Genomic DNA, 21,605 nt, shown 5'->3' on the forward strand with positions numbered 1-21,605 from the left:
CACGCCATGTGCAGGTGAAAAGGCCAGACTGGGTGAACACAATATTGGAGGTGCTGAAAGGATCGTAAAAGCGGAGTGAAAGAGTTATCAAATGCTTCAAATGCGGGAAGCCCGGTCACATTGCACGTCATTGCGATCTTGATCCTAGTGGTTTCAACAGCATGGGTGGTCTTAATAAGAAAGCTGGAGGGGATAAGCAAGAGCGAGTAAGATGTAGAGATCGAGAGCTAGCATTCTTACCGTCAGAGGGAATGTGGATGGCAAAGAACGTGTACTGACTGTAGATACGGGCGCATCTCATTCCTTAATCCGATCTGACTTGGTCAACAGGAGAGTAAAACCGTTATCTGGAGCAAGGTTGCGTACGGTCACTGGCGAGTATAACCAAGTCCAGGGAGAAGTGATATGTGAAGTCTTAATTGGAAAGGTCACAGTTTTACACGAATTCGTTGTGGCGGAGATCGTTGATGAAGTCATATTGGGAGTGGACTTCTTGGTTGACCATGACATTAAGATCGATATGCAGAGAAGGGTGATGCGTTATGAGAACCAGGATGTGCCACTTAACTTTAGTTTGGAAAAGGGTTCAGCAGTAATCGAGTACTGGTGGAGAAGAGTCGACAAAGACCACGAAAGTCAAAGGTAAAGGTTGGTGGAAGGAATGTGCCAAACAAAGCAAAATCAAAGATACCTGCGAGAGAAACACTGGCATTGACAAACCCAAACGGACGCAAAGAAACGAAGGAAAGAATTTCGCAGAAAGAATGCAAGGGTGGTTTCAAGCCAGGGCACACTACTGTTGTGAAGCGTCGGAACGATACTGATTATGCAAAGCCAATCCGTCAAGCGCAAGTTCTACGAAGTAGTTCATTGGCCAAACAACAGAGTGTGAGGGAACGGCCCAGGGTAATGAGTAGTAATATGAAACACAGGTACGACAAGAAAAATAATTCGGAGGGTTTCCGGGAGGGAGATTTGGTACTGCTATACAACCCTCACCGGCGGAAAGTTTTCCATCCGAATTTGGGAAGGCCCGCACAGAGTTGTGAAGGGGATCAGTGATGTCATCTACCGCATGCAAACAAATGGGAAACCACGAAACAGAATGGTGGTTCATTTGAAGAGGCTAACAGTAGTTAGACGGAGAAATTTGTCTGATCGGGACGATCAGATTTAGGTGGAGGGCAGTGTGACGAATATTAGTGACACTAAGTGATACTCATATCACTAGTCTGATGCTAAGTAAATGAAGCCACAACAACAATAAAGCAGGCAGTCACTTGTATCTACATAAACGAATCAATCATTATGTCTACACATATGTACGTACACGCAGCGGAGAAGCAACGCATTTATTTAAGATACTCCCGAAAGTATGCAATAATTGTGCAAGTATCACTCACATATACACGCGTATGGGCTATGAGAGAAACTATGATGATTTTGCATCTGTAGTTATAGCTGATAAGTTTATAGCTGATAAATAAGTAGTAGATTCTAGAAATAGAAATGCCTAGAAGTATGCGAGCGACACAGCACATAGTATAAAAGCAGCAACTGTGTAAAGTGGCATTGGAGGCCACTTAATTGTTGGGTTTTACAGCCCCATGCTGCACCGGCGGCATATTTTTATCACCGCCCGATTGGTCAAATAAACTGTGTATCGTTTGCCGCTTTGGCGGCATTTCTTATATCACCGCCTGTATACTTTAATAGGAAAAATAAATCAATTGCTGCACCAGCGGCATATTTTTATCACCGCCTGTAAAATTCCTTTAGTTATGGAAGCACGCACACAATTTAGTTTTTAGTTTATTTATTTATATCCGATCTTCTATTAATTAGAATAGCACACTAAATGATGTAAAGTTAGTTAAAATTCACTTAACATAATTTCCCGTTTGTTACTTCGTCCATTCGCGACATGTTGCACTCGCGTGTAAAACGCTTACATTGTGTGCCGGCTCAATCCAAACTGAAAACTGTTGAAAAAATGCTGACGCTTCAAAAGCAGCTTTGCCGGTATGCAGAAGTGCATAACGGGAAAATCGTATGATGCGATGGCGTGATAGAGTCGACTAACGGAGGATTCAGCCAATCAGAATTCTCCGTCATTCGACTCTCTCACCCAGTAATGCCAAGTGCATACATGCATGGTGCATGTTGGGGTGATGCCAGCTATTTCAGTTTTTACTTTTATTTTTAGTTTTTAGTTGGCTGGCACTACATGACACTACAACAGTCGACGATATCTGGCGAGCAATAGAAGTGTAATATTGAAATTAGTCTAATAAAGGCCATTTTGCATTATCGAATATTGTAGTTATTTATTCAACAGTTTAGTGATACGAGGCATTCCAACAAATTCGTTACAATAGCATGGTTAGTCCCATACCCGCGAAGTAATGGCATGAAATATTGCTTGATAGCATGTTTTGAACCTTCTTGTTACTTCTAGTCACCCAGAGGTATAAAAAATACTCTTTACGAATGCCCTTATCAACAGCTTTCATTTGATATCTATACTGTATAAATACATTCTAGTGGTAGCCGGGTCCAAGTTTTGGGCTACATCTCGAGACCCTATTCACCCAGAGGTTTGAAAATTGTTCTGCAGTAAAGCACTCATCACCAGGTTTCATCTGATATCCATATTGTATAAACACATTCTAGTGGTACCCGGGTCCACGTTTTGGTCTCAAGACCCTAGCCACACAGCGGTAGGAAATATAGCCTATTAGAGTACCTAGATAATATACCTACAAAATTTTATAAAAGTCGGTCCAGTAGTTTTCAAGTTTTAAGCATCTGAACATACACTCACCATGATTAATTTTTATATATGGGGCCATCCCATTTGGACCAATTTTGAACCCGACCCCTTTAGAATTGGCTGAAAGTTTTTCTTCTTTTTCCAGCTTACGAAAGACGTTTTTCAGAATTTTTTTCATCCAACTCAAAAAAAGTTATGAATTTTTAAAAAAACACCGTTTTTGTTTTCAAAATGCTATAACTTTTTCAAAAATTGACCGTTTGGGATCTTTTTTTTTAAATTTGTTTTTAAACGTACTTTTCGGAAAAAATACAAAAAAATTTTTAAAGTTTTTTTTTGTAATTTTTCTGTTTTTCGAGATTTTTCGAATTTCGCCATTTTTTTTCTCATAAAAAACTTCAATCAATTCTGCAATCATCCCCACTAATCCCGGAGTGGGCCGATATTTTTTTTTTATTTAATTGAAAAAAAAAAAACTTTAAAAATTTGTTTGTATTTTTTCCGAAAAGTACATTTAAAAGAAATTTAAAAAAAAAAGATCCCAAACGGTCAATTTTTGAAAAAGTTATAGCATTTTGAAAACAAAAACGGTGTCCAACTCAAAATAAGCTATGAATTTAAAAAAAAAAACGGTGTTTTTTTCAAAATGCTATAACTTTTTCAAAAATTGACCGTTTGGGATCTTTTTTTTTAAATTTGTTTTTAAATGTACTTTTCGAAAAAAATACAAAAAAATTTTTAAAGTTTTTTTTTCAATAAATAAAAAAAAAATATCGGCCCACTCCGGGATTAGTGGGGATGATTGCAGAATTGATTGAAGTTTTTTATGAGAAAAAACAAAATGGCGAAATTCGAAAAATCTCGAAAAACTGAAAAATTACAAAAAAAAACTTTAAACATTATTTAGTATTTTTTCCGAAAAGTACATTTAAAAACAAATTAAAAAAAAAAGATACCAAACGGTCAATTTTTGAAAAAGTTATAGCATTTTGAAAACAAAAACGGTGTTTTTTTAAAAATTCATAACTTTTTTGAGTTGGATGAAAAAATTTGAAAAAATTCCGAAAAGCTAGAAAAAGAAGAAAAACTTTCAGCCAATTCTAAAGGGGTCGGGTTCAAAATTGGTCGAAATGGGATGGAATACCCCATATATAGATATATGACATTTAATATAGTCAAAGTACCACTCAAAGCAGATTGCTCGTACAGTTCACAACGAAGAAATACACAAACTGCATTTTTTGGAAAAAATTTTACTTTTGTTTATTCAATTTTGCTGCTATAAGAAAGGAATCAAGTATTTTTTAATGCAGAATTTTCAAAGTTTTCTGCAAAGATGATATATTCCAATCGATCCATTCGTTATTGATTTATAGCCTTGTTGTTATTATTATTATTAAATACTGTACTCTACTCTTCCTTGTACTCCCTCTCCCCATTGTTGCATTTCTCGGTTTCTCTTTCCCCTTTCTTTCCTTCCTAATACTAAATTAACTACTTATAAATCTAAGAAAATGTATTTATGTTATAAGCGACTGACACTGTAATATCATTTTTGTTAAATTGTTGTGCCAGGATAACCATATTAATAAAATTACAATTACAATCACAATTACAAAACAAAAATTTTATGATTTTTAACATTTTCGCAATTTGCCACGCCCCTATAATATATCAAATTATATTGAAAATGTCCATCCTGCGTGACAAAAGTTTCTCAAATATTAACTTAGCCAACGAGGTAATGAAAGAAAATTGTCTCAAATAATAAGCCAGTCATGGAGGTACCCCTATGTCAAATTTACAGCAAGTCCCACCATAAGTACGATGAAATAATAAAAATAAAATATTAACTTGGCCAAAGCAAAGCAAGCAAAATGCGCATTGCATTCGATTTATTGGAATAGGTAGAGCCTTGGTCCACTTTCCGAGAAGAAAAATTTTTCAAATAATAAGCCTGTCAAGAAGGTATGTTAGGTTGAACTGGCCGGTCAATAAAGACCTCACATACACTGAATGTGTCAGATCCCAGGACTTATGTTATAGAATAATTCGTTCCTTTTGGCATATACTAGTTTTCTAGGACCTAGCTAAATTGCCTCCTCGGGAATTGTTAAATCTGCCGCCCCTAATAGCGTGAACCTTGATCTGGCGAGCGCAGGACACGAACACAGAACGTTCTCAACCGTTCCTTCCTGCGGCTCGTACTTCCTACAACTCTTGTTCCTGACGAGGCCTAACTTATAGGCATGTGGCACCAGAAGGCAGTGTCCACTTAGTATGCCCGTCGTGAGCCTTAAGTCTTCTCTCTTCTGGGATATGAGCCAGTTTGTGAGTCTAATATTGTAGACCTTGCACATGATCTTAAAAATTTTGCAGCACCGCACTTGTGTCAATGCCTTTCCTACTTGATAGATCATATGCAACCCCTGTCTCCTTTTGATATCTCTCAAACGGATTAGGACGTCTATTGTCGTTTCAGCGAGGTTGCCAACATATCCGACTTTTCGTTACCTTCTATCCCTTTATGGTCGGGAACCCAGTAAAGATGTATGATTCGACCTGAGCGAAGTTTTTCCAATGCTTCTGTGCATTCCAGAACACTTCTTGATGATGAACTGTGTGAGATTATTGCCTTAATCGCCGCCTGACTATCAAAAAATATCTATCAACGCGACTGCAGCTTAAGCACGTTTCCTCCAGAATATCTGCTGCTTTCTTCACGGCTATAATTTCCGCCTGAAAGGCGCTGCAGTATCTGGCAACCTATAGGATCTACTTATATCTGGATCGGCACAGTAAACAGCAGACCCGACCTTTTCCGTTAACTTGGAGCCATATGTATACACGTGAATTGGGTGTTTTTTCATTTCTGCACCCTAGCCCGAACCCTCCGGCTCGATTGCGGCCCCCAGAATTCTTTCGAAGTTTGGGCACGGGACCATATATTTCGTTTTCCCGATATTAGATGGCGCTATACCGTTATGACCATATGGCCTGGACGCAAGCTGCCCCGAGGCCTTAAGCCTTGTTGCAGTTGCCAACGCGATATTTTTGGACATTAGGTCTGCAGCCGGTATTTGCAGAATGGCATGCAATGCTGGTGTCGGGACAGTTTTTAGGATTACCGTTATGCTAATCCTTGATAATCTGCATACCTTCTGTAGTTTTTGGGTAAAAGTACTTTTTGGTGCGGCTTTCCACAAGTACGACCCCATAGTAAAGTATGGGTTTGACAATTGCCGTAAATACACAATGGGAGAGTTTAGGTGATAGGCCCCTCGTGCACCCTAGCATCCTCTTGCATGCATAGGCTTTCATTGCGGAGGCTTTTTTCCACATGGAACTTCCACGCCAAATTACTATCTAGGATGACTTCTTGACATTTTGCGCTCCATTTTTCTTGAAGGGTGACCCCTCCAAGCTTAGGCTTTGTCCAAACTTCTATGTCCTAGTAAATAATACCATATCGGTTTTTTCCGCATTGGCGGTTAACCCAATTCCAGATGACCACGCATATACATCCCGAAGTGCCTCATCCATTAGAGAGCTGATTGTTATTAGGCATCCGCGGCTTTCCTCTGTTTACAGATTTTGTTGCCTCGCATAGACCTCATTGCGACGTTATTATTCTGCAGCTTAACATGGTGCCAATCCAAATGAATGTGCAATATACATTAAGCCCAGTTCTTGATTTTTTTGTTTAATGGTGTGTTCAATTTAACTTAAAATTTTTAAGAATATGTGCTTAGCACCGGAAAAATGAATTGTTATTCAATCATTATTTTTGTTTATGGAGGGAAAATAATACTTATTTTTAACAAAAACAATAACTCCCTAAAACAATTAGTTCAACACCCTTAAAATAATTATATAGAATGAATATATATATAGGAAACAAATCGAATTCTGGCCTGGGAAAAGGGGTACGCATAAGAAGACGTTTTTGCAAATATATTGCACTTAAAATGTTTGTTTATGATTGATCGATTATCCGAATATATTCAAAATATAAAAAGGAAATTTAGAAATCGCATACGTTTAGTTTGGAAACTGACACAAAGTTTGAAGAACTGTTAAAAAAATTTGAAAATGTTTAGTCAGAACTTCTTTAATCTTATGCCAATTCAATATTAGTATAAAAGACGTTTTCTAGAAAAACTGTTAGGCATTTTGTTCTATGAAAACATCGCATTAGGTTATTAGGTTGTAGGGAAAAAATTCTCAATATCAAATTCAAACTATCTGAGAATTCCGAGAAATTTTTGCGTGTTTCCAACTAGCATAGATTCATTCTAAAATTTGATGTGTCATAAAGTTGCATATACATAAATTATTTAGAAATTCTAACTAAAAATTTTTAGATTTCATTGCAGTTTTCAAACGACGAGTGGAACCAAAGATATAATTTTGAATGTGGGCAAGTTGGCTTATTCATCGAATCTTAACGGATGCAGATCTGTGAAAAAAATTGTTTTGAACAAAATCCTGATATGGTCCAAATAAAACCAGAGTCATTTTTTTATTTTGTTATTTTCGCAGGTTCCTGCTCATTTTCGGGTTGTACACATAACATTGTGCCGAGAGACACAACCGTCTACACGAGGTCTCTTGTATTCCTCAAGAACTGAGGTCGGTTTTACTGTTACTTTTGTGTGCATCGAAATAGATAAAAATACAATGCTTCACCAAAGATCCGTAGTATTGAACAATTGCTATTTAATTGAAGTTATTCCGTGAAATCCAATAAAATGAGGCTTGTGCATAGTGTGTATAGAATATTTTTGAAAAAAAGAAGCTTATCACAATTTTAAAGAAAAAGAAAGAAAGAATTTTTTTCATTGTGGTCTGAGGTTTATGTCATAAACCATATGTAAGGTACATACTTTCTTACAATCATATAAAAAATTACTCAAAATTTCGCGTGTTCTTGCTCATTTTGTGGTTGCTAATATCATTGTGGATGTCATATCCATAGTCATAGATTTTCCTTCATCCCTTCTCAAACCGGTTTCGTCTTTGGGCTATCATCAGTGTGATGTTTCGTTCGAAGAACACTGATGATGGCGCAACGCCGAAATCGCTTTGTCTCCAAATGAAATTTGTCAAGGTATGACGGAAAATAATATCACCCTGTCGGAAAATCAACAAAAGAAAACGAAAAACCGGTGCGTGGTAAATTTAGTACAGAGAAGATGGACAATTTTCTACGCTATTCACTGCTTCTTGACTGATGCAAAATCAGCAACTTATCCTATTCATGCAAATTAAACAGCTTATCTTATTACAGAGTTCAATTTCACTTCCAAATCGGACATGTGACGTAATAGTCACTTCATTTAACGTAACATCCATTACTGTTTAATATTTCATCCATTACTTACATTCAAGCTAGCAAAAAATATACTTGTCTTGCTAATGAAAAAGAGTTTCTCACTGACAGAGCTTCTACTGTCAAATTCATAAATGACTACTACCATTGTTCAAATCTTAGTAACTTTTGAAAAGCGAACCCTTCGACATTTTTGTAAAGACAAACAATGTCAATCAAGGTATTCAATTTTAAACACATTTATACAAAATAATCGATGTATTAAACTCTATGCATTATCAGACTTTATGTCAAAATACACGTACGAATGTAACGAAACATACGTATGTAGGTATTTGTTTGTTTCCTGCAAGTAACTTAAAAAAAATGCCAGCCTATAAATTTATCCAAATGGATACAATTGTATCGAAACAATGTTAATATCCAACACCTTCGTGGAGTGTTTTTTGGTTGCTTTCAGCAGCAACAAAATCCTAGATAAGTAGTACGTTTTTAAATTGATATCTATATACCATCACTTAAATCCTGTAAAAATTTGGTACAAACTGTAATTGTGTAATTTGATACAAAGTCCAGGTAGCAATGCTCTTTTTTTGCCTACCATGTCGTCTGTTAAGCACCAATACTTTAAATCGACCTAAAATTTGTTGTCCTGGCGGATATTCGAAATTCCAGGAATGGAAGAAGCTATACGATAAACTGCCATCACAGGAAAATACTCAAGATCATATTAAATGTTATATTCAATGGCGATCTTTACAAAATCTAATTCAAAAGGAGGCTACAATGGATACACTTATCAATGAACAGCTAATCACTGAAACTCAAAAGTGGAAATAAATTTTATATAGAATTTTGGACACTATTTTATTTTTGGGTGAAAGAGGCGTAGCTAGGCGAAAGTATATATCTTGGTGAAAGAAACGATGGAAATTTTTTGGGCATCTCATAAGCCAATATGATCCGATACTTAGAGATCATTTGGAGAAAGTTAGGATTTCACAACTGCAGCACAAACGTTTACAAGTTCACTATCTTTCCCCAGACATTCAGAACGAGTTTATAGAAATTTGTGCAAAGCACGTGAGGGAAACTATATTAAATCAAGGCAAGAAAGCCAAGTTTTTTGCCATTATCGTTGATGCTACGCCTGATGCTAGTCACGTTGACTACGTTCATTTTGGGCTACCTCCATTTCAATTCGAAAACAAAAAATTTTACAATTCAAGAACGGTGTTTGGCTTTCGTAAATTGTAACCAAAAAACTGGTCAGAAAATCGCTGATCTAATTTGCTATACTTGATTGAAGATTGTCGTGCACAAGGGTACGATAACGGCGCCAATATGAAAAGAGCTTACAACGGAGCACTACGTCACATTCTCGGCAAAAACTCGAATGCTGATTACTCGTCTTGCGCAACCCACAGTCTCAATTTATGTGGTGTTGATGCTGCAGAATGTTGTACGGCTGCAATTACTTTCTTCGGAGTTGTATAAAAATGTTTTACTATTTTCAGCAGCACTCCACAACGATAGGACATCCTCAAAAAAATGTACCGAGCTCTCTTCATAGTCTTTCAGCCAAAAGCCAAATTTGGCGGCGCAAGCATACGGCGTTGTTAGCGGCATTCTCAAGTACATCAACAAGTCCTCAATTTGGTTGAAAATACTGACTACCATTAATGAAAGAAACGTGGTCCTCCAAGCTAGAGACGCCACCACAGATGTTGAGGTCCGACATCTAGATACCTTATTAGCTGATTTGAAGTTGATCAGGAACCAATGGGAAAGAATTTTAAACGAATGCAAAACAGTTGCTATTCAATTGAACATCTCGCCAAAATTTCTGGACGTTCGAAAGAGAAAACCCAAAAGACGTTCTGAAGATATTTTAAATATAGATGATTACGGATGATTCAGAGTCTGATTTTAAAAACAAAACATTCCTGATTGATTCGGTAATCACTGGCATTACTCAACGATTTGCATCTATGAGAAATTTGAGTGAGACGTTTTCCTTTTTGTGGCAATTTGAAGACATGGATGAAATACGGTTCGGGCGATATTCTCGGTTCGGGTAGGATATTTCTCAAAGCTTAGAATATGAAATAATTCACTTGAAACACATTTACGAAGCAAATTTTAATAAAATTCTGTCACCATTGGAATTGCTAAATGCCATCTACATATGTTCAAAATCTGTATACGATTTTCCCCAACCCAATTGTGTAGCGAACAACGGGACATTCATATGGCTTAGCAGCTAAAGGCTTGCACTGATATGAATGTTGGAGATTCGAGTTCAACGCTCAGCTCCCGAAAACCTAGCTGATGAAGAAGTGAAATTCAGAAACATGTCCTAGTAACCATCGCCGTTTGTAAACTTACAATTTTTCTCTAATATCAATTACAAAAACCATTGTATAAAGCAATATGAGCAAAGCTCTCTAATTAAATACATAAAAGTCGTTTAGCTGATGTGGCAAACATTTTTTTTGATGTAATCCATTAATAATGATTCATGAATGAGACGTCATTAATTCAAGTTAGTCAAATGTATTAGTGGATTTTTTATAGGGGCCCGTAAACTGTTTAGTCCCGGGCCCGGATTTTTTCTCTACGGCCGTGCATGTATCAGTTCCCACTTTAGAACATGTTCCCATGTACAAAGAGAGTTCATTCAAAATAAATCGATATCTGTATTATAGCGTATGTTATAATCCGATTTAACTTATACGACTGACGTATCGCGTCACTTTCTTATATATCATATTAGATCCGCGATCGTATGTTACGATTCGGCCCCTGAGTTTTCTGTACTCGAGCGAGACTCCACCTCCAATTGCTTAAGCTCAAAGCGAAATCGGACTCTCTTACTTGTTAAGATTTTTAATGGAATTAGTCAGTAAATATGTGCACCTTTTACATTGGTCTACAGCTTTTCGCTTCATCGTTAGGTATGGTAAGTCTGCTTAACTGACCAATTTCCTATTAAAATATCTTTGTAGACTTTGATGCGACGCTTAATGCCATACATTGAAGATCACGAGGTTCGTTGGAGTATTTGGATTGGTATATTTGCTTCCTTGCAGAATGTTTTAAAGAGAGACAAAGATGATGCTGATGGAGTGTTATATGCCCTTTATCCTGAATTCAAAAAGCAAATACATAAAGCTGACTTTGAGACCATTCTTAGAGTTTCAACAGCAATGAACCTCAAAGAAAAAAAATGCAATGGGATATTCTGTAGTAAGGTAAGTAAAATTAGCTATATATTTTATTCAGATATCCAATATAATATCTATTTTATTTTCGAGTTTCCGAAAAATTTTCCCCACTATAATTTTTTAAGTCATTCGAAAACCTTCTTTTGAAATTTTATTTTGGAAAATAGATAGTAATATGAACAGTAGATTTCGTTTTAAAATTTAAAACGTGTTTATTTTTCGATTTGTTTTATGTCTGCAAATAATTAGATTTCGAGTTGGAATCTATGAGTGCGCTTTCAGCAACATACTACATATATAGTATAGTATACATATGTATATAGTGTAGCTCTTGCCTCGGTTAACGAATTCCGTGATCTTGGTATAATTTTTACTCTTCTTTCACTTTTGCTAACCATGTTAACTATATCATACCGAGGGCTTATGCTAGTTTAGCTTTTTAAGGCGGTACGCGAAGGACTTTAAGGACCCATAAACTGGGAAAATTTTTTATATTTCTTCATTGCAATCTAAGCTAGAGTATCGATCTGTCATTTGGAATCCAATTTACTCCACACGCTCGGCGAGAGTTGAAAGGGCACAACGCAAATTCATTCGATTTGCTCTTCAACCTCCATATTTTGGTAATCCATTGCCTCCCGATATTGTTAGGAACATGCTTATCAACATTTTGCCGCTCGAAGTCAGAAGTTCTGTTTAAAACTTAATGTTTATCTTCGACATTATCGCTGGTGTAATTGACGGTCCACCTCTTCTTGAACAAATATGTTTCAATGCTCCCAATTGAAATCGCCGCTCTTATAATAAATGTATATTAAATTGAAGTTCGGAGATCTAATTATCTTGATTTTGCAGCTCTCGTTCGAGGGCTTGCAGAGTTTAATCGGATCTCTAGAAATCTGGATCTTGACTTTACGATGATGTCAAGACCCTTGTTTAAGTTATTGATTGAGTCTTACTACAACTGTTCCTTGAATCATTGTTAATTAGTTTTAAGTTATTTTATAATCATAATGTAAATCTAGTTAGTAAGGCCTGTTGCCATTGACTTAATAAAGATATGAATAAAAAAAAAAATAAATGTAAGGCGCGATAACCTCCGAAGAGATCTAAGGCCGAGCTTCTCTTCCAATTTGCGTCGTGCTCCTCTTGATTTTCCCTACAAATTGGCCGGACGGGACCTACATGTTTTATGCCGACTCCGAACGGCATCTGCAAGGCAGATGAGTTTTCACTGAGAGCTTTTCATGGCAGAAATACACCCGGAGCGCTTGCCAAACACTGCCGAGGGGCGACCCCGCTTAGAAAAATTTTCTTATAATTGAAAAACATTATTTCTAAAATTTTGATGTTGCTTTGCCCGGGAGTTGAACCCAGGGCATACGGTGTGATAGGCGGAGCACGCTACCATCACACCACGGTGGATATGAATACGCTCATGTTATATGACTTGTGTTATGCTGTAATACTGATTCGGAAATCCTATGAGATTACGAGTATGCTTCAATGAATATTTGAAAGGTAAATTTTTTTACAATGCCCAGAACGAACTCACACCGAAGGAAAAAGACTGGTAAAATCAACTGAAATACGGGTCAATTCAACCGAAATTTCTGTCAATTTTTATCCATCGCAACAAGATGTTGAATCAACTGCGCACAAATCGTTGATTCGTAATTGACCGTTTTAGTAGTCAAATGAACAAAAAAAGTTGTTGCGATAGCTTTGTAAGAAAGTACCTATGTTGCCATATACATACATATGTAAATATGTGAATACATAAATACGCATGCTTGCTACATATACTTACATATCTACGCACTTAGTAACCGAACTTCAAATATGCTGGCACACATTAAACATTATACACTTAAGTATATTACAGATTACAGTTACGTCTCATGTACTGTAGGCTAACCGTGTATGATTGTTGCCATGTCGCATAGTCTATCTGACCCTTAAGTTATCCTTTAGCTTACCGTGTGTACTAGCCCTAATGTAAAAGTATCGTAAAGTATCGGAATTTCGATAAGCGTATGTCGACACTAGTTAAAAAACGGGTCATTCGTTCATTAAAATAAAAACGTTTGAAAAGAGAAGTCGCGACTACAATTCTGCGGACATTATCTAATATTTTTTTAAAATGAACCGTACATCGATAGAAGACATGATTACCGTTCTAACTGGTCAACCGTCAACTGCAACTATATCCCAAATTCGAGAACTATTTAATGCAAGTGGGGTTTGTGGTGGTAACTCAACGCCAACTGATTATTAAATATATTATATTAAAAGAAACTGGAAGCGTAGATAGAGAGAACGCCAACGATCGCAATGAACATTCTATTGATGCCAATCAAGATTCTACTGATGCCAATGGAAATCCTACTGATGCCGATGAATTTCGAAGTGGCCGTGATGTAACTACTTTACAATCAACTGCTGACCCTGATGCATCGCTCGTTCAACAAATTAATCGTCTTAAACATGAACGAGAGTTCTGTTGCAACAGGAAGTTAGTAACCTTCGCATGGTGTCACAGCCAGCACCAATCATTCGTCTGGATATGAACGTTATAGAGTCTATGGTTCAGGAGTTAAATGGGGACGATACCTACGATGTGCTAAAATTTGTAAAAGATACGGAGGATGCCTTTCAAATTCTACGCATCGATGATCGAACACGCTTTGTGGGAATTCGCCGCTTGTTAAGTGGCACAGCTAAAGTATTTTTACGGACGATAAACGCACACACTTACGAGACTTTACTTGATGAACTATTTGAAAAGTTTGGTCGGAAGTATTCGACAGATGAAGTGTATACTCAACTGCGGAACCGACGCCTGCGACCATTGGAGACAGTACACCGCTAGTCATAGAAATGCAGGAGATTGCTGCACGTGCTTAAATTGAGCAAAGTGAATTAATCGACCTTATTATAAATGGGATCGGCGATGTGTCTAAAAGTGCTGCAATGCACCTTACGTGAATTGAAGACATTGGTAGTTCGTTACGAGCGCTCACGTTCTTGTCAATCTGCTGTAATTCTGAGCCGTCGCTCTACTGCTGCTTCATCAAGTGCAAATGTTGTGCCACCGGCAAAATCTGATGGCCCTTCTTCTACCAGTGCACCTACGGCTGACAATTCAGTTCGCTGTTCTAATTGTTCTCGCTTTGGGCACTATCAAAGTGCATGCCCAAACCCGAAGGGCCTTGAGGCTCTTGTTTTCGTTGTGGCCGATTGGATCACGTGTATAATAATTGCCCAGCTCGTCCTGCTGTCAATCAACCAGCTGCTAATCGAGGCGTAGGTTAAATTTATGAGGAGGATGCAGATGCTGTTGCTGTTTCTGAACAATTGGAGGCTTTGCAAATGGTAAGTGTTGCTTTCGGATACTTTAACCCTAAGTGTGCCAAGTTTAAAAGTGTTTTCACTCTTTTTGATTCCGGCAGCCCTAAATGTTTTGTTCAACGATCGGTTTTACCACAATTTTATGAGAATTCATTAACTAAGACAATATACCGCGGCCCGGGAAACCAGGAACTTATGTCATATGGAAGAACCGAATGCATTATTAAACTTTGTAATAAACTATTCAAACAAGAGCTGATTGTATTACCAGATAATTTTTGTTCGTTCCTTTGCTTATCGGCCACGATTTTTTCAAAAAGGCAAATATTAAATTAGTTAAAATCAAACATTGTTATTCAATAAATAAACTTAAAAGTTTGTGTAACAAGCGTTGTTGGTACTTCATTAAAAGAAACGCTGAAATCTCTTGGCATACTTAGGTCAGCGGAGGACTCGGTTTGTGAGCTCGATGCCCCCATGACAATTAAAAATAGTGCTGATCTGGTTAAAGTAGACATCGGTGCTGTAACCAATAAGTTACTGAAAACCTCTATTTGTAATACATCGGATTATTTTTCTAGTTTGTGTGCCATTGACACTACTTCAGAAGAAGATAATATATTCGATATAAATACCTCGCTATGTCCCGATCAACTGGATTTTGAAACTCACTTACGCACTGTAGTAAAGGTAATTAAAAGACTTCGTTCTTTCGGTCTTGAACGCAATTTAAAAAAATGTAAATTCGCGCACACTGAGATAGAATACCTAGGGTTTAAAGCCAACTCTTCCGGAATTTCGCCAAGCAATCGGCATATTGAAACAATTCAGCAATATCCGATGCCAAGAAGTCATAGGCAGTTACAAACATGTCTTGGTTTATTCTCGTTGTTCCGTCGTTTTGTGCCGGGCTTTTCAAAACTTGCTTACCCATTGGCTCAACTTATTAAAAAAGATACACCTTATATTTTTTCTGAAGAATGCCGCCAAGCCTTCCTTACGTTACGTCAAAAGCTCATAGAGTCACCTATTAAAGCCATATTTGATCCAGGGCGAGATACTGAATTACACTGCGATGCTAACTCGAAGGGATTTGGTTGTGCACTGCTGCATAAACAAGATGATTAAAAATTTCACCCTACTGCTTTTCTTTCAAAGACTACGTCTGTATCGGAAAGTAAAATACACAGTTACGAACGAGAAACTCTTGCCTTTGTGTACGCATTACGACGCTTTCATATATATTTCGATCGTAGGCCATTTAAGATTGTAACTGACTGTGATGCATTGAAAAAACATTAGCTAATGAAAATGGTTCAGCGAAAATTGCTCGCTGGGCACTTCAGTTGGAACAGTACAATTATACTATACAACACAGACCTGGAAAATCAATGACTCATATGGATGCATTAAGTCGAATAGAGAATATTGGTGCTGTAAGTGACCTTGATATTGATTTTCAATTACGAGTAGCGCAGAGTCGTGACCCTGAAATTTGCCGCCTTAGATCCAAATTAGAGACTGAAGAAAGTAATTAATATGAGCTTCGAGACGAAGTTGATATCGCCCTCGAATACTCGTCGATTATACGTGCCAAATGAAATGGTAAATAATGGTATCAGATATACACACGAAAAAATTGGACACTTAGGTATAGACAAGTGTTGTGCTGAAATAAAAAAGCATTACTGGTTTCCTCAGATGAAAACTCGTGTTCATAATTTTATCCGTAACTGCTTAAAGTGTATAGTGTATTCTGCACCGATGCGAACGAATAAACGAAATTTATTTAATATTCCAAAAGCTCCCATCCCCTTTGATACCATACATATTGACCATTTAGGTCCCTTACCTGCCTGCAGCTCAAAAAAGAAGTATATATTGGTCGTTATAGACGGATTTACAAAGTTTACGAAGTTGTACGCTGCAACAACTACGAGTTCTAAAGAGTCATGCGCAGCACTCCAAAACTTCTTTGATAGCTATAGCCGACCTCGACGTATCATCAGTGATCGAGGCACGTCTTTCACATCGGCCGAATTCAAAGAATTTTTAGAAAAGAAAAATATACAACATATACTGAATGCAACCGCGTCACCGCAGGCGAGTGGTCAGGTGGAACGAGTTAACCGTGTCCTTACTCCCCTAATGGCTAAATCTTGTGAAAAACATGGGCATGCAGATTGGCCCCATACGTTGCGTAACGCTGAATATATACTAAACAATACTGTCCATATGACAACAAAAAGAACACCTTCTATCCTCCTATTTAGCGTCGCTCAGCGGGGTGAAGCTATTGATGAAATAACTGAGTACTTAGACGAGAGTAACAGTGCAGTTGAGCGTGACTTAGCTTTGGTGAGAGATGCCGCACAAAAAATATAATCAAATCGCAAGAATCAAATCATAACTACTTTCTGAAACGTAATGAGCTGAAAAGTATGAGAAAGGCGGTACGTAGTTATTAGACACAGTAACACTACGACAGGCACCAACAAGAAATTAGATCCTAAATATCGTGGGCCTTATGTAATTGAACGGGTCCTACCTCATGACAGGTATGTAGTACGCGATGTGGACGATTGCCAGATCACACAAATACCATACAATGGTGTTGTTGAAGCTAGTAATCTCAAAAAATGGGTCTTGAGCTCAGCGCACTTAGTTCTCGGAAGTGGTCCTGAAGAAACGCTTACCTGGTCAGATATAGAAATAACAAATTAACTTGTAATACTATTATAATATTAAGTTGGCAAATTTGGGTCAATTTGAGGGTCAGGATGGCCGAACTGTAGTATATTACAGATTACAGTTACGTCTCATGTGCAGTAGGCTAACCGTGTATGATTATGTTGCCATGTCTCATAGTGTATCTTACCCTTAAGTTATCCCTTAGCTTACCGTGTGTACTATCCCTAATTTAAGAGTATCGTAAAGTATCGGAATTTCGATAAGCGTATGTCGACACTAGTTAAGAAACGCGTCATTGGTTCATTAAAATAAAAACGTTTGGAAAGAGAAGTCGCGACTACAACACTTTATTATTTTGTTTTATTAAACGCACTTTCACCAAATTTTATATTTTATAATTTATTTAATTTATAGTTTTGAACTTCGCTTTGCAAATAGAAATGAAAATAGCAGTCACAAAACTGATTCTCAATTCTTTCAGTTGCAGTTCAGCTCATTCTCAATTTCTTCTCTCGCATATAGTTGCCACACTTCATTGTTTCGAACAAAACTTGTAGTATACATGTTTAAAAAAAATAAATAAATAAATGTAAGGCGCGATAACCTCCGTCTAAGGCTGAGCTTCTCTTCCAATTTGCGTCGTGCTCCTCTTGATTTTCCCTACAAATTGGTCGGACGGGACCTACATGTTTTATGCCGACTCCGAACGGCATCTGCAAGGCAGATGAGTTTTCACTGAGAGTTTTTCATGGCAGAAATACACCCAGAGCGCTTGCCAAACATTGCAGAGGGAAAAACTATTGAAACTAATTGAAAAACTATTTCTAAAATTTTGATGTTGCTTTGCCCGTGGTGTGAACCCAGAGCATACGGTGTGGTAGGCGGAGCACGCTACCATCACACCACGGTGGCCCACATAATATTTTAAATACAGAACTTGTAAGTTATAGAAAAGTAAAGAATCAAATCGCAGGAACGTAATTCGCCACTGGAGTAACTTTACATGTAATTCGGCAAGTTTAATTTTCGTAACACTTTAAGTTGAAACGATTCCAAAACAAGTCAAACTTTTATGTTGTCGGAAACATCAACATTAAAAAAGGATGTTTTTACTATATATTAGATTTGTTCGCGTGAGGAAAAATTCGTAAAAACTTGAACAGAATGTTACTAACTTTGGAAAAATCCTGTTGGTTCAAAGAAATCTTTTGCAAAAAGAGGGCGCAATTTTGCATTTCGCTTGGAGGAGAAGTTGCAAAATTGTACCCGATAAATAGGTGTCCCGGTATCTCATAATTTTTTGCACAGTAAATTCAAAAAAGGGTTTCTCGTTTTGTATTGATAATTGAGAAACTAGTTTTTTGTTGTTTTCCCATTTTGTGTGTTTTTTCGATTTGGTGGTTTTCTTATTTTGGTGTTTTTTTTAACAAAGTACAAATTAGAGAATTCTCTTTTAAATTTGCTCATGTATTGACTGTTGATCGCTGTTTAAATGACCAGTGAGATCAGTTGTGTTAACAGAAAATCAGTTAGATTGATTAGGAATCTGTCAATTTTACAGAATTTTGTTAACTTCAGAGCAAAAATTTCTCTTCTGTTGAAATTACTAAGCTAATTTGTTCGCTTGACAAAGAATTCGGCCAAATTAACCATGATTCGATCAATTTCACCGAATCTCCGTTAAGTCAAGAACAACAGAACCGATTTGCTGATTATACTAGCACCATTTCTTTCAGTGCATGTTCGTATTTAGATATGTTGCATTCGTCTTTGGCTATATACATTTAAAATCTTTGGCTTCTTCCATTTTTTTCGGTAGCGTCTATCGATCTAAGTGAACTGAAAAAGGAAAAAACGGAAGCCTTGACCGAAAGAAATTAATAGTTAACAATGCTCATGCATCCATTCGCCCATCCGTCATAATATCAGGGTGCGGAGAACGCTCAAAATACGATCTCTCAAACAACTTATCGCTCAATTAAAATTGAGTGCTTGGCATTTCTCGCGAGTGACAAATCGAATTTGTCTACGAATGAATAAACAATATCTCACAAGCTACAACAATTTTCACAAACTAATACGAGCGACAAAACTTCTTTTCAAGCGTGGTGATTAGATTTTTCGGTATCGATCGTTATTTGCGAGCGTCCACTGCCAAACTCAAATATTTTCTCGTTTTAGAAAGATCGATCGCGCGATCGTTCGTTTGAAAATCAATATGATGTTGTAAAATAAACAATCTTTTAAATAATGGTGATACAATATCTTTGAGTTTTCCCTTGATAAGTTAAATGAAAAAAATATTGTTTTTTATAAGTAATATGTGAAAAATTGAATTAATTAATTTTTAGATAAATTGTAAATAAAATAAATTTTTTTTAAATGTTCTCATACATTAAGCAATAAAGGGTTATCCCTTCTTAACACAAAGAAAATTTACTATTTTTGTAATAAGAATTTAACAAAACTAAACAATTTACTTGAATTTATTTCTAATTTATATGTATTGCGATCGTCTAGAGGAGTAGGTCGAAAGTGCATACAAAATTATCATTAATGAGAAATTATACAAATGCATATACATATGTACATTGGGGTGGGTGTTGTTATAATGAAAAAGTTTTTCAAGGCATCTAAAATATAGCCGTATAAAATTTCAAATGTTTATTTGTTGTTTTGTGTTATGAAGAGTATCATACCGACTTTTTTTTCGATACAAATATAAAAAGTGTGGGTTAAACCCGGGCAAAGCAATATCAAAAAGAGTTTTCTCAATTATACCTACATAGTTAGCGATAAAAAACTTAGACCCTGGGCCAATCGCATGAAAAAGTAAAATTTTGACAAACCGAAGGAAAATTTTGACACATCGTGGTGAATACGAACGTCAGAATTTTCCCTAGCCAATGAGGCTAGGTAAAATATTGATAATCGCTAGGTAAAATTTGACAATTACTTTTGTATGCTCGTGCATATATTTTGATTCAGAAATGCAAAAAATAATAGCTTCTCAAGCACCAACAAACCAAAAACATACGAAAAGAAGAAATACATGTGAAAAGCGTGCGTAAAAAACTAAATGTAAGACAAAATAAATTCTTTGCACGTGGATTAGCACATCTAAATCGACAATTTTTCACCAAAATGGAACATTTTTACACCTCATTTTTCCATTGGGTAAAATGTTATCGATTGACACACAGCCTAATCAGCGAAAATTCATCTGCTATGCAGATCCCGTTCGGAGTCCCGCCAATTTGTAGTTAAAATTGAAAAGAAGCACGACGCAAATTGGAAGAGAAGCTCAAGAGAAGCTCCTCGGAGGTAAATCGAGCCAGGTATTTATTTTTTTTTTTTGCTATTCGGATGTCCTGAACTATATTTTCACTATATCAAACGTAAAATAAAATTTGTTTGGGACACCCTAATATACATACATATATATAGATATTAGGCCGAGTCGATTTGTGGGGAGGCAAAAAAATCGCCCATTGCTCTGTGAAAATCATATTCTAGGGATCAAAATAAGAAACTTTGCCGAAGGAACCATACCTCTAAAACGAATTCTGATGCCCCCCCTTTGGGTCGAACTTGCAAATTTTGAAAAATCCCACTTTGAATTGCCTATGTTTTATCTTTTTGGAGTTTATTTTTCTCTTTAGAAATTTATTTAGTCAGAACATATGTAAATGAAAAAATGAATTTAACTTAGTAATAGAAAAGAAATTAAAAAAAAATTATTAGAAATTAGCGTTTTTACAACCCCCTTTTAAAACCAGGGCATCACTGTGGTGCATTTGCATGTCGTAAACATAGTTGTGTGGGTTTTTTATTCAACCGTTTTAAAAAATGAAGGTATCACTGTGACACAATTGCAGATCGTAAAATTGCTTGTGTTGTTTTTTTTTAAGCCACCACAAGCCACAGCAGGTAGAATTGAAATTGCCCCTACCCAAAAGTTCGACCCAAAGGGGGGGGGGGGCATCAGAATTCGTTTTAGAGGTATGGTTCCTTCGGCAAAGTTTCTTATTTTGATCCCTACGATTTTCACAGAGCAATGAGCGATTTTTAAATCGACTCGCTCTAATAGATATGCTACCAATGTAAATATGCAAGCATACTTATATGTATGATTCTAATATGTTTTTTTGAAATAAATTTATTTACCTAAAATTTTTCACGCAAATACTAACCCTAAAACATTTTGCACACTGTAGCTACCGTATACCAT

General features: G+C 36.7%; 1 protein-coding gene across 4 annotated transcripts in view; it reads left to right on the forward strand.

The window, feature by feature from the left end:
* Positions 1-21,605, forward strand: part of Patr-1 (Protein associated with topo II related - 1) — a 308,440-nt gene that overhangs the window by 121,955 nt on the left and 164,880 nt on the right. For all 4 annotated transcript variants that reach the window (XR_010948786.1, XM_067760228.1, XM_067760230.1 and 1 more), the window contains exon 6: positions 11,114-11,359. Coding sequence is in view for 3 of the 4 variants with exons in the window: in XM_067760228.1 (XP_067616329.1) it covers positions 11,114-11,359 (246 nt within the window). In the remaining variant the exon portion in view is untranslated. The remainder of the gene's footprint in view (positions 1-11,113; positions 11,360-21,605) is intronic.

Source organism: Eurosta solidaginis, chromosome 1, assembly GCF_040869045.1.
Source record: "Eurosta solidaginis isolate ZX-2024a chromosome 1, ASM4086904v1, whole genome shotgun sequence".
NCBI classification, from domain to species: Eukaryota; Metazoa; Arthropoda; class Insecta; order Diptera; family Tephritidae; genus Eurosta; species Eurosta solidaginis.